Raw genomic sequence first — 13,068 nt, forward strand, 5'->3', positions numbered from 1 at the left:
GTGGTATTTTTGTGTCTCAAATTACTGTTGTCTATCCGTTTTCTACTTGATTACAATTTTCATACCCGTTACCGATGATATTGGTATCAAAATATATGCTTTAAGAAGGATATTTTATCAAATTAATATCTTAATTTTTTACTTTCTTTTTATAAATATGCCTCATCATTAAAGCAAATTAGCACATGAAATTCCACATTATTGTGTTAAAGTCGGGTCATTGCCTTGTTGCAATTTGTAAAATGAAATAGAAAGTGATTTTTATTGATGCTGACATAACATACAAAGTGAATATAATAAGGTATTTTGTGAAAGTCACATTTATTTATTTTGTTAAGACATTCAAAAACATAAAAGGAAAAATTGAATAAAGTGAATATAATAAAGGATAATCATTATTATGTTCACTAAGTTAACAACATATTGAAATGGTTGTTGAGTTGCAACCCAACAATCATCGAAAATTAAATAATTTTTGGTTTACTATAACCGTAGAAAAGATAATCATTAGATCCAAAGATATAGAATATGTTAAGAATGAGAGAAACTAAAACATTTCACATACATATATAGCGAATCGAAATTGAAAACCTGCTTACAATATTAAGTTGATCAATTCTCTAACTGAGAATAAAATTGTACTAATATAAGCTTTATAACTTTTTATGAAGCTTATATCACACATTGTAGATTTTTTTTAATGAAAAAAGGTGTTATGCATTTTTCATTAAACTCAAAACAATTACGATAAAGTGGCAAACAAATGGGCAACAAGTTGCGCTGCAACCCCCTTTGAATAACAAAGTCAATTCTACAAAAAGCGAAGCTCTGGGACTTAGGAGCCGAAAAAGTACCATACACGACACGCTGAACCCTGCTAAAAAAATTCGCAGCCTCTAGGGCCAGAAAACTAAATGTATCAAAAGCAAATGGGATAAATACATGTTGATTCTCTAAACTAGCTTTCTCATGTTTAACAACTTTTCTTGATTCAACCTTCAACGCAGCCTGACCTACAACAAACCCACGATCCCTGAGCCCAACAAGTGAAGACACTCATGTAAGACACTTCCTGTTGTAGATTTTTAACAACAAACTTTTATTATGTTACATCGGTACTTGACACTATTGGATACTTTATGTAGTCTCATTAAATATATTACTAAGAATTGCGAGACAAAACTTAGTTAAAAAAGGCATTCATTAGATCTAAGTATATATAACCTCTAATAAATAATTTGTATTAAAATGAGAGGAACGAAAACATTTTACACGTATTATATAGTAATAATGTAATATGAAAGTGAAACCGATCACACTACAACAAATATATTCTTTAATTCTCTCCCAGTCAGGGTATAACATTTCTACTACTTATAACTATATAAGCTTTATAAAACCCTCTTCAAACATACACAGCTAATTTTACACTTTTAACAATAAATTTCATGATATATTGGTATGGCAGATTACCTCATACTTTTACCCCTTGTATTCAAGTTATATAAGCTGATAACCATTATTGGTATAAGATACCTAACCAATTTGATTTAAAAAATATTGACTCGATTGTATGACGTTCATCAAGATTGCTTGAGAACAATATAAAGGTCTCTTGAGTCTTTCGGGGGTACCAATTTAATTGCTTTAGACATTTTTAACTTTTTAGGGCGCGTTTGTTTCACATAATAGAATGGAATTAGAATTGGAATTGCAATTGCAATTTGCATAGGATTTGAAATTTAAAGGAACTGGATTTGGAATCTGAACATTCCAACTGGGATTGGAATTTGAAGGAATTGAAATCCGATTCCATTCTTGATGTGTTAGTTTGACAAATGAATTGGAATCAAGATTTTTTTAATGAGGATAACGGCGGGAACATTTTAATTTTTTTAGATTTTGTTTTTATTTATATTTTGCGTTATGATTTTCTTTAATTAATTTTTTGAATCTTTTAGGGGTTTTCTATTAAGATCAAAAACCCCTCAAAAACATATTCAAAATTAATAATAAAAAATTCATAACTTAAAATATAAATTGAAAACAAAAAACTAAAAAAACAAAAATATTTTGTTCGTTGTTCTCGTAAAAAATAAAAATAAAAATAAAAAAAAATCTCGAGAAAAGATTCCAACGAATTCACTTGAAATCCTCCATATTTTGGAAGGATTTACAATCCCATTATTTAAAGGAATTTGAAGGAATTGAATTCCAATTCCTTAACAACCGAACACACCAAAATGGAATTAATATTCCAATTCCAACGAAACGAACACGCCATGTCATGGGATTTTAATTCCAATTCCTTTGAAATCCCACGAATTATGTGAAACCAACACGCCAACGTCACTTTCAAGCGTCCAATAAAAGCATATTGTTTTGACATCCATAAGTTCAATCTGATTTTCCTGTGAGAATGCGAGTGAGAATTTGTTGCAGAGTGATTTTATAAACCGTTTCAAATGACTTGGCATGGAATATGCCAAACCTTGTAATAGATTAAAACGTTATTCGAATCAGAGAAGTCCAAAGGTTAGAGATTATGATGAACGTATGGTAGCTCTTGGACATTCTAAACCTTGTAGTAGATTGTAAAGGTGTCAAAATATGTTTTTGACGTATAAAAGGATTTTAAAACCTTAAAGCAGCTGAATTGAACATTTACTACAATTTTTAAAGCATGGATTTGTGAGGCAAAAACACTTGATGCGTATGATAGCTTTACGATACATAATTCAAGCAATAAAAGCATTAAAGAATCCACTCAATACACGTGTTACCAATGATAACAGAGCTAGCAGTGTCAGTTGTAGGCATATGTAAAACTACGGGTTGTCTGAACAAATTAATGTGTACCATAGTGGGATACGTGGGAAGTAGGCCTACTGAATGTTGACTTACTAGACTTAGGTCAAGTATAACAGTTTAGATAACTGAGTAATCGTACCTAGTTTAAACAAACCTCGGCTATTAGCTAAATTCACCAAAGAAAATCAGAACACGAGAGTGTTACATGAGGTGACCTAACTTGCAAAGTTTTTATGAAAGGCCATTGAGAATATGAAATAAACCTATGTAGGAAATAGTTTTGAAAGATTATTTTTCAAACGTATACCATTTCGCAAACTTTAAAGCTAGAACTCATTAGCGTGTGCTAACTTCATTTCGCATGTATTTCAAACAAGATCAGACCTTTAGAAAAGAACTAGGAGTTAGGGTTTAAAGGCACCAGGCGATCAATTGACAAAGGCCAAAACTATCATTATTGTAGACTTATATTTAAGAACAACCAAATGTCCATTTATGATTTAGCGGTTGCCTTGATATCGCATAAACAAGTTAAGTTAAAGTTGTTGGTTTTTTTTTCAAACAAGAGAAACTGATAGATTTTTATTTAGAGCAATAAAAAATTTAAATATCAAGAAGCAATTAAACAAGACTCCTTTTAATTTGCCATGTCTAAAAACGAAATTGAGACATGATAAAATATAGAAGTAACATAAAATTAAAATGAATTAAGGAGACATGGATAGGGAATATGAGTGTAGTCACACATGGCAAGTGAGGGTGGTACTATGGGCCCCAAACTCACAAGCTATGCCTATAGTACATATAAAAGCCATTGAGATCAACTGTTACACTATTTGTTTCCCAAAGGTTAAAAGTAATATGATGGGTCCCACCAGACACATCATTCATATTCATGGTCATGGTCCTTGATTGAAAGCTTTCACAATATTATAAATTTGATTGGGTTTGTGGGCCATGTTGGCACCGGCCTACTAAAGCATCATGTTCATGTTCAACCTTCTCTTCATATCATGGCCAAACTTATCTCTCTTTTTCATGCTACATTCTAAAAACATTTAGAAGATCACCTAAAATTGGGTATCATTATTGAAATACTACAAATATAATGTTGTTACCAGACACGTCTCATATAATTTATTAAAGTTGAAAGAACCAAGCAACCGAATAGCCATGATCAGCCGATGAATCGATCATATCTTGGCGTCGGAGATCCTATTGGTTTATATTTAGTCGATATACTGCTAATAGATCCTTGAATTCCGGCTTTGAGGGGAGGCGGGAGGGCGACCGCTCCCGACCCAATCACCCCGTAGGTCTGAATTATATATATATATTCTTTTAAAAAAATATGTGATTTTATTGTTTAAACTTCATTTAAGCTCATTTATATATAAAACAATTGCACAACCCAAATTATAACCCAATAAATCATTTAAAACTTTAATTGTTTAAATTTAATAAAAAATTCTTTATACTTAAGGTCCAAACTTTTTTCTTTCATTCAACCCAAAAAATTTTAACGATTCTTGAAACGGTTCTATATACAACCCACAATTTAATATACAACCCACAATTTAGTGATAAGTGATGTCTGGCTAAATTAAGTATCATTAAAAGAACACGATTTTAAAGCTTTTGAACACAAGTTTTAGTGTTTTAGGTTGAAGATAGACTTCGTTTATATATATATATATATATATATATATATATATATATATAGGATTAGGTTCATTTCAGAAGTGTTTTTAGTGGGAGAAGTGCGAGAAGTAATTACAACCAATCATAATTTTTCGTTTATTTATGATTTATTTTAATAGAAGGGGCATCTTTTTTTCATACATGACAAGTAACTTATGTGTAGGATAAGTTACATATTTTTTGTTTTTAATTTAAATACTTTTATAATATAACTAGTTTCATTTACCATAAAATAATCGATCTTCATAATTTCATTTTATCAACAAATATAACTAAGTTATAAATTATTTTGTTCTTTAAAATTGTTTGTTTTTTTTTTGTATTTTTAATTTATGATTAATTCGTTTCTTTTAATTTTTCGAACTTAACCAAATTTAGGAAGATTTTCAACTTTATACTGAATTCATAAAATCACATACACGGTACATAAATGATTAAACACACAATAAAATTTACACATATAATTCGAAATGCCACCTCCACAGTGTATATATGAACCTACACACGATAAAATTACACATATATAATTAGAAATACCACATACACAGTACATATATGAATTTACATAACTACCTACGATAAAATTTACATATACGCAATTCGAATTACCAGGTACATGGTACATATATGGACCTACAGACAATAAAATATACACATACACAATTCGAAATACCATATACACAGTACATAAATGAACCTACATAAGATATAATTTATACATACACAATTCAAAATATCACATACACAGTACATATATTAACCTACACACTACAATATATATATATATATATATATATATATATATATATATATATATATATATATTTACATTAAACTACATATAAAAAATAACATATCATGCTAATAACCTACATTTGTAAAATTTTCAAATACACATTCGTGATATCACCTACACAGTACATATATGAACTTACACAATATTATTTGTATAAAATAGTTTGTAAAATAATTTCATGAATCACATTATTTATTATTTGAAACAAATGAAAAAATAAAAGAAAAAACAAGTTGAAGTTATATCGTGATGTATTTCAATATTTGCCTATTTGAAACAAAAGAAAAAAAAATGTAGTCAAACCTTGGTATTAAATTCGGATACGAATATTATGTTAATATTAATCATTAAATGAATTATTAGCAAATGTTTAGGGAATTTATTGATTGTAAACGTTGGTTATGGTAGAATAAAACCAAAGTACCCATTTTCTAATAAAAGCCTCATAAATGAATCCATATTTATTACAAGAATGCCATTATGATTATGAACCATAAATCAAAATATCAATGGCCCAGATTTATTTCTCACACTTCTCGCTATAATATCACTTCTCGCAAGATCCATCCCCTATATATATATATATATAGAAAAACTTTATTTAGTTACACGAACATAGCAAAAAATTAAAAACTATTCAGAGAGAAAAAAAAGAAAGAAAATATCATCTATAAAAATATCTAACAGTTTAACTTTTTTTTTTATCAAAAAGTGTTTATTTAGTTTCATTTACTAAATCTAACCCGGCTTTTGATCCTTTTATATTTGTTTTACTTCAAAATTTTAAAACTTTCTTCGTCACCAAACATATATTTGTTTGGAACTAGTATAAAAACCAGATAACTTATAATATAGTTTTAATAATTCGAGAAATCAATAAAAAAAGTTTGAGAATAAATTATTAGAAGTATGAAAATGAAATAAAAAAATTATTAGAAGTATGAAAATGAAATAAAAAAAGCATGAACATGAAAACATGATTGTCCTGATTCCTACAACATGGATTCCACTCAAATAAAAAAGATGAAATCAAAGCCCATAATTCACTACCCCTTTTACCATGTGAACTTCCCCAATACCCATCCTACGTCTATGCTTTACAACCTACAATCACATCTAAATAATATTTTTAGAACATCAATACATATCCTTTTATAAATGTCCATATTATTATAGCAATCACAATGAAGATTAAATCCATAACAATCATACCCAATTATAAATATGTGTCCCAAATCTGTCGGGTATCCATTACTAATTAATCAGGTTCACAGTGTACCTGTATGGATATTAAGTGACTTAACAGTTTTAAGTGACTAACACAAAAACTGATCTCAAACGGACGTGAAATATCTTATACTCAATCACACTTATAATAATTTAATAATTTTACTAATTTCAAGTGGTAACAGTTTCAACATACTATTTATTATATTTTTAAAACTATATAATATATTATTAAAATATTAAGTCATTTAGTTAGTTCTCTGGTTATAACAATCCAGAAATACATACAATCGTATTTACATAGACAGTTCTTCATTTCATTGAAAAAAAAGTGACTCACAACTACAAAATCGGCCAAGTGGCTTTCTTTTAATCTTACTACGTCAACTTTAGAGTACATACGCTCTTATCGTTTAAAACGCATGATGTCACTTAAATACCAAACATACGCAACACAAACAAATTCATGAATGCTATGTAACCATGGTAGTCACCATGTAGATCCGCTCGTAGGCATCTTTCAAGTTATCTTTTAAGCTTTCGTTTAATGGTTGAGTCGGGTTAGTTGCTAGGCGGACTAGTTATATTTTCATTCTATTATTTTTAACTTAAAAGATTGGGTTTTGCGATTCAAAAAGGGGTAGCGGCGCAGCTTGTTGCCTGCTTGCCTTCTGTTTCGATGTAATCCAATAAGCTTTTATAAACATTTATGTAACTGATTAAACCGTTTAAACCGAACTGACACCGAATCAACGTAACCGAATATACGTACAAGATAAAATTATAATTTTTTTAAAATATATATATATATCTAAAACTACTCGTTTGATTTGTTATCATTAACAATACTTTTAAGATTATGATTCATGTGACTAGAATACATCATGATTCTTACTTGTATTAAATTTTAGTATTTATTACCTAATATTTTATTTTATAAAAAATTGTATTGAACACCATGAAGTACTATAAATAGGTCTCATATGCCTCTTATTCCTCTCACCCCACACTCTTTGTTCTATTTTCTCATCATTCATATCCTCTCAAGGAATCCCAATGGCAAGTGTTGAGGTAATGTCTTCACTAGTTCAATTCTTTCTTCCATTTATCATTTATAACACTCAAAACTTATAACATCTCTCAAAAAATAAATTCAAGGTTGCCGGTAGCGAATATAAATTTTTTACCCGTGTCTCTCATTGACAAAGCAGTTTTAGAGTCAGATACGTATATAACACATAAGAAAACGACATGTAACACAACATTTTTTATCCGTGATATGTCACGTGACACATAGATCCACCACTAGTGGTTGGGCATGTTGGTTTTCCATAGAACTAACAACTTTCTATTATGTAAAGTCTTTACACATTGTTCTTAATGTTTTATGGATATTCTAGGTTGAATCTCTTGCAAACACCTTGCCCGAAAAGGTCGAAACCACCCAAGAAGCACCAAAAGAGGTGGAGCCAGTAGTTGATGCACCACCAGCACCCGAGCCAGAGGTGGAGGAGCCAGCAGTAGAGCCAGTGACCGTGGATGTTCCACCACCAGTCGAACCCGTTGAGACCGATACTAAAGAGGTGGAGGGGCCTAAAACCGAGGTGGAAGAAGTTAAGGCTGAGACAACTGAAGAAGATGTGAAAGAAACTGTGGAAGCCACTGAAGAAACTGCGGCCACCGTAGAGGCGGTCCCCGAAGAAACTCCGGTGGCGGTTGCCAAGGAGGCCGAAAAAGCGGTGGAGAAAGATGAAACACCAGCAGAGGTTGTTACCACCACTGAAGTTGCAACTGAGGAATAGAGTGTGTGTGATCTACTATGTTTGGGTGTCAAGTTATGTTATTTTCTATTTTTATTATTGTTTGGTTTCTATTGTGTAATGTTCAAAATCCAAGTGGCAAGAGTTGATTAGATCAATATATGGGGGTGCCACCTTGGATTTTTGAGTTTTAATATTAAGTTTTATTATTATATTTTAATGGGATTTTTACATATTTCTTCTTCCTAAACCATTGAAATTACATATTTCTCTAAAATATAAGTTTTTAATGCAAGATGTACAATGCTTTTTAAGCATTGTTTGGAGAAATATGTAGTTTCAAAATTTAGGAAGGAGAAATATGTAAATGATTTTTTTACCTCTTTTAATATATGTTTTGAATTTTTACCTCTTTTAACACGTTAAACATAAATAAATAAATATATAAATAAAAAATTGAAGATTAAATGAAGCGATTACAAATAGTCATCATAACTATAGTTTTATTGTATAAAACCATCTAAATCCTTTTAACTTGTGTTTCAAAATATACTTTTTTAATGATTTTTTTTTGCCATAATAATAGTTTATAAAAAATGTAAAGTTTGCATAAATATTTGGCCCAAACCCAAAGATCCAGCTTAGAGGTGGGCAAAGAACCTGGTTCCGGACCTGATCTGGTGTACTTGACCCAGACCCTGTCCTATCTAACTCGCGGATACAAACCAGGTTTCAATTCCTCCAAAAAATCGTACCTGGACCAGTTAGATTCGGTTCTACCTCTACCCGGTCAAAACCCGGACGGCAAACCTAATCAAAAGCCCGAATATACCTTGAACCAGTTCCTACCCAACTCGGTTATTGACTTTTGTTTACATGCCTGGTTTCAATTCCTGAAAATACCCGATTTGTGCACCAATAATGATACCAGCTTGTTTTAGGACTTGTCAAAACCACCTATTTCAGATTTTTAATCCGTTTGATGAAGAAATTGACGGGCCAATTCAGATGATGAATTTATTGGGCCAATTGAGGAAATGGATCCGGCCCAGCCAGATTGGCCAGTTAATTTTTCATTTTTTTAGTACTTGATAATTTTATATATTAATTGCAAATTTTAAAATTCTATTTCTCACAAAATAAATTTTTTTTTCTAAAACATCTTACATACAGTCTAACCTACTCATAAATCTACGCTAACAACTAACATGAAATAAGAACACTCAAAACAATTAAAAACGAACGCCTTTACTATATACATCTTGTTATCATGGCACCACAAGCGACTTGATTCACACTAATAAATACATTTATAGCACCAAACGGATTAAGCAATCCTTGCTTAGAAGACTCATGCCTTCCAAGTTCTTGGCCACCAAAATGGTTAGTACAAAAACATTTGTGTTCAATTCTAAGGCTTTGGCTTTGCTCAAGGCACAGCCAATGTCAGGCATCAGCTCAACACATACACATGGAGACGACAAATACTGTAATTTGGAAGGCTGCAGCCTTAGCAGCATCAAAAGTAAGACTATTATTTTGGTCCACGGTCACCTCGTGTTTTAAGTTTAAACTTTAAGCCATAATAGAACATAGTGACGGTTTGGTTCTGGTTTACAACAACTGAAAACTATTACCGACGATTTGATCTATAAAAACTTTTCCAAACTGAACAATAAGCATCCAGTAAGTCTTAAGAGTGGAGAATAGTAAATAAAATAAGACACTAGAACTCAATACAAGATCAACAAAATCAAAAAATGTCAACAGATAATCATGGCAAAATTTTGGTCAAATGCTCATATACTCACAAATACAATTTGCATAAATATTTCAACCCTAAACCAAACGGCCTTTTGGCTCAAAATATGAATTAGAGCATTTTTAGCATAAGCATATGGCCAACTAATCATCATCTTCAGATGAACTATCTTCTTGTCTTCCAAAATCGTCTGCAGCTTCAGGTTCATCCTACACATATCGATCACAATTCACATTTAGTAAATACTCAAATAATCACTGCATGTGCCATTTACGAGCCATTTACTTATAAATTGCCAAATATTAAGTAAAAAGGAAAATGACCAAAATGTATTAACTATGATTAAAAGCTCCTAAATCACTTTTGATTAAAAGATTACATTACTAATGAAGAAAATATATCATATTTTGAATATATTTAGCACGCTAATTATATATATAAAAAAACAAACTCTGAGAACAAAGAGTTTTGGGTCAATCCAGCCTGACGTGCATTGACGCATACAAAATTAAAGTTGTGATTTTCATAGAAGATTAATACAAAAGAAACAAAAACTAAGAGGGTGGTGCTTACAGCTGCTTTATCCCAATCCTTTAGTTTAGAATTCGTCAACATATAGTTATCACGTAAAGGAGCCCAAGCGGGACCTTCATCACCTGCACTTCCACTTGTACCAGCCTGTCTCACAAATTAAAGGTGAGAATAAGCGACTATGTAAATACATGCGTGTGCGTAACATACGTCAATAATTACACAACCTATATTTGCAACATGTTTAATAAGTATGAAACCAATGTTTACAACTACGTGACCTATATTTATAATTACGCATTGTATAATTGCACGCACGCTATCACACAACACATCAACATCTTATTAGGAAATTCAGATTTTTATAAAATTTTATATAGAACTACTTTACTCAAATTAAAATGTAACTAAATTTTCAATTTTATAGTATATATTTTATTAAAAAATAATAAAGTATATAAAACTGATTAGAGTACAAAATTCAATAATCGTAGGATATTACCCATATTGCCCTTCACAGCCATTTAAATTGTTTGTGTATATGTGGCACATCTATAGCATCTCAACCATTATTAGCATTGACCAATGGCACATATCACTTCTTACACTTTGTATATTAATACCACTTTGAATTTGATATATCTACACACACACACAAAAATAAATGTGTGTGTTATATGTGTATGTATATGTGTGTGTGTGTGTTAAAGAGAGAGGGAGAGAGAACCTTAGCATCTGATCCAGATGGAGTTTTGCCCAGCTCAGAAAAGAATGTTTCTTTCCTCCGCTTTTGAATAACTACAAAGTCAAATAAAAAAGTCAAACCATCTTTCAAGTGTTAAATCCTATTTAAACCACAAAAACCTAACGTTAAGCAAAGCTCATACAAAACAAGCGATGGCTAAAGTACATGCAAGTCTATAAAAGTTAATAGCAATAAACAAACCAAGTCAGCCCAAAACAATTCTCCATTGCATACCTTTAGCGTCTTTAGACCTTGATGGATTTAAACCTTTTTGTGAACTTTGAGCCTTGTTAACCTATAAACAGCCACCAACATGATATCATAATATATAGCTCACAACTACTGGTAGCAAAACGGGTTGGGCCAAAATGGGCCCAATTTGCCACCTCTAGGCATACATGAGACGAAAACAAAAATAAAATCATATTCTTGAATTAGTGACTTACAGCATTAAATAACTTCACCACTAAAAGTTCCACCAACACATGAAAAAATGTAAATCAATTAGTTTAATCTAATCATGCAGAGGTTTATGTTTCAAACATAATTAAACAAACTAAGAAAATAATATAAAGTGTACCTCCTTTTGTAGCAACTCCTATGAGCATTTTTTCATGTGAGACTGAAAAAGCATCAGGCTTTACATGACCTTTCTCTCTTAACTATGTATTCAAATAGAATTCAATACAAATGATTACTAAAAGAACTAAATACATACATATACATATATTAAAAGTATGTATATATAAATTAAAACCATGTCAAAATTAATTACCAGAATTTTCTCCTTTTTTGCATCCCCCTTAGCTTTCTTTTCAGAAGCTTCTGCAGCAAGCTTTTTTACTACAAGATTCTTGTAAGCAGACAGCACAGGACCCTGAGAAAATATCAAAATTCATAAACAAATTATCCAAATTAAATAAATGCATCGAAAATTGATGTTAATTAATATAATGATGTACTTACAAGTACTTCATCTGATCCACTTTTCACTATTTTCTTAAACGCCTTTTTAAAAGACGTGTTTCCTTCAGAAAACTTCATAATCCCGTGTTCGGCTATCTCATTTTCATCATCCGACACATCATTGTCCACATCATCATCATCATCACCGGCCATTTCTTCATCTGAAGATTTTTCATCATTTTCCTTATTAATAATATTTGACGGTTTCTTTTCAAACTTCACCTGCTTTTCATTTATGTCATCTATATCTTCATTATCATCACTATCATCTGAATTATAATCTCTTGCTTTTTTTCGGAAAAGTTTTTTCGTTTTTTCGTCCATTTTGACCTTTTGACCGCTGCCTTGAAACACTTTCATTTTCTTCTTGCCTTTACCCTTTTTGTGTCCTAACTTTCTCTTCCTCGGACCTTGTCCCGCTTCTTGCATTTGAACTTCTTCTGCCATTATACTAATCTTTTTGCCTAGCTTAAAACCTAAAAATATAAATACCAAAGTATTCCTAATTAGCCAAGTTTGTATACATAAATTAAGTTATCTGTATCACTGGTTAAGAATCATAATTGAAGATTCTACAAAATTTGCATCAAACTTATAGATGAATAAGAAAATCATGAAACAGAGTTTAGAAGTTAGTGCATAGCTCAATTTATCTCAAAAGTATTAACACTAACAAACAATAATCATTTGTATTATTAACTATTGATCATAAACCCAAATCCACTAGAAATCATACTCAACAGTGACAACTAAACTAATTAATGGGTTA

General features: G+C 30.9%; 2 protein-coding genes across 2 annotated transcripts; one reads left to right on the forward strand and one right to left on the reverse strand.

The window, feature by feature from the left end:
* Window positions 1-7,496: 7,496 nt before the first annotated feature.
* Window positions 7,497-8,360, forward strand: LOC143564451 (uncharacterized). Its single transcript, XM_077051726.1, has 2 exons — window positions 7,497-7,606; window positions 7,936-8,360. Exons 1-2 carry the CDS (start codon window positions 7,592-7,594, stop codon window positions 8,335-8,337), a joined length of 417 nt encoding a protein of 138 aa, XP_076907841.1. The 5' UTR covers window positions 7,497-7,591; the 3' UTR covers window positions 8,338-8,360.
* A 1,703-nt stretch (window positions 8,361-10,063) lies between these two features.
* On the reverse strand, window positions 10,064-12,783 carry LOC143564471 (uncharacterized). The gene is made up of 8 exons (XM_077051740.1): window positions 12,300-12,783; window positions 12,109-12,210; window positions 11,914-11,995; window positions 11,780-11,799; window positions 11,568-11,628; window positions 11,316-11,386; window positions 10,631-10,735; window positions 10,064-10,266 (listed from the first exon to the last, which is right to left on the reverse strand). Exons 1-8 carry the CDS (start codon window positions 12,744-12,746, stop codon window positions 10,201-10,203), a joined length of 954 nt encoding a protein of 317 aa, XP_076907855.1. The 5' UTR covers window positions 12,747-12,783; the 3' UTR covers window positions 10,064-10,200.
* Between the last annotated feature and the right edge of the window lie 285 nt (window positions 12,784-13,068).

This window comes from Bidens hawaiensis, unplaced genomic scaffold (assembly GCF_021521415.1).
Source record: "Bidens hawaiensis isolate Kalapana, Puna unplaced genomic scaffold, B.hawaiensis_p1.1 tig00022006_1, whole genome shotgun sequence".
NCBI lineage: Eukaryota > Viridiplantae > Streptophyta > Magnoliopsida > Asterales > Asteraceae > Bidens > Bidens hawaiensis.

Bases quoted from the DNA above. Each gene is read 5' to 3' on its own strand.
- LOC143564471 (XM_077051740.1), bottom strand. From the start codon at position 12,746: ATGGCAGAAGAAGTTCAAATGCAAGAAGCGGGACAAGGTCCGAGGAAG. The intron at 11,800-11,913 runs GTACACTTTATA...TGGAACTTTTAG, and splicing joins AGGAGTTGCTACAAAAGGAG to TGGTGAAGTTATTTAATGCT. The intron at 11,629-11,779 runs GTAAGTCACTAA...GGCTGTTTATAG, and splicing joins TGGTGAAGTTATTTAATGCT to GTTAACAAGGCTCAAAGTTC.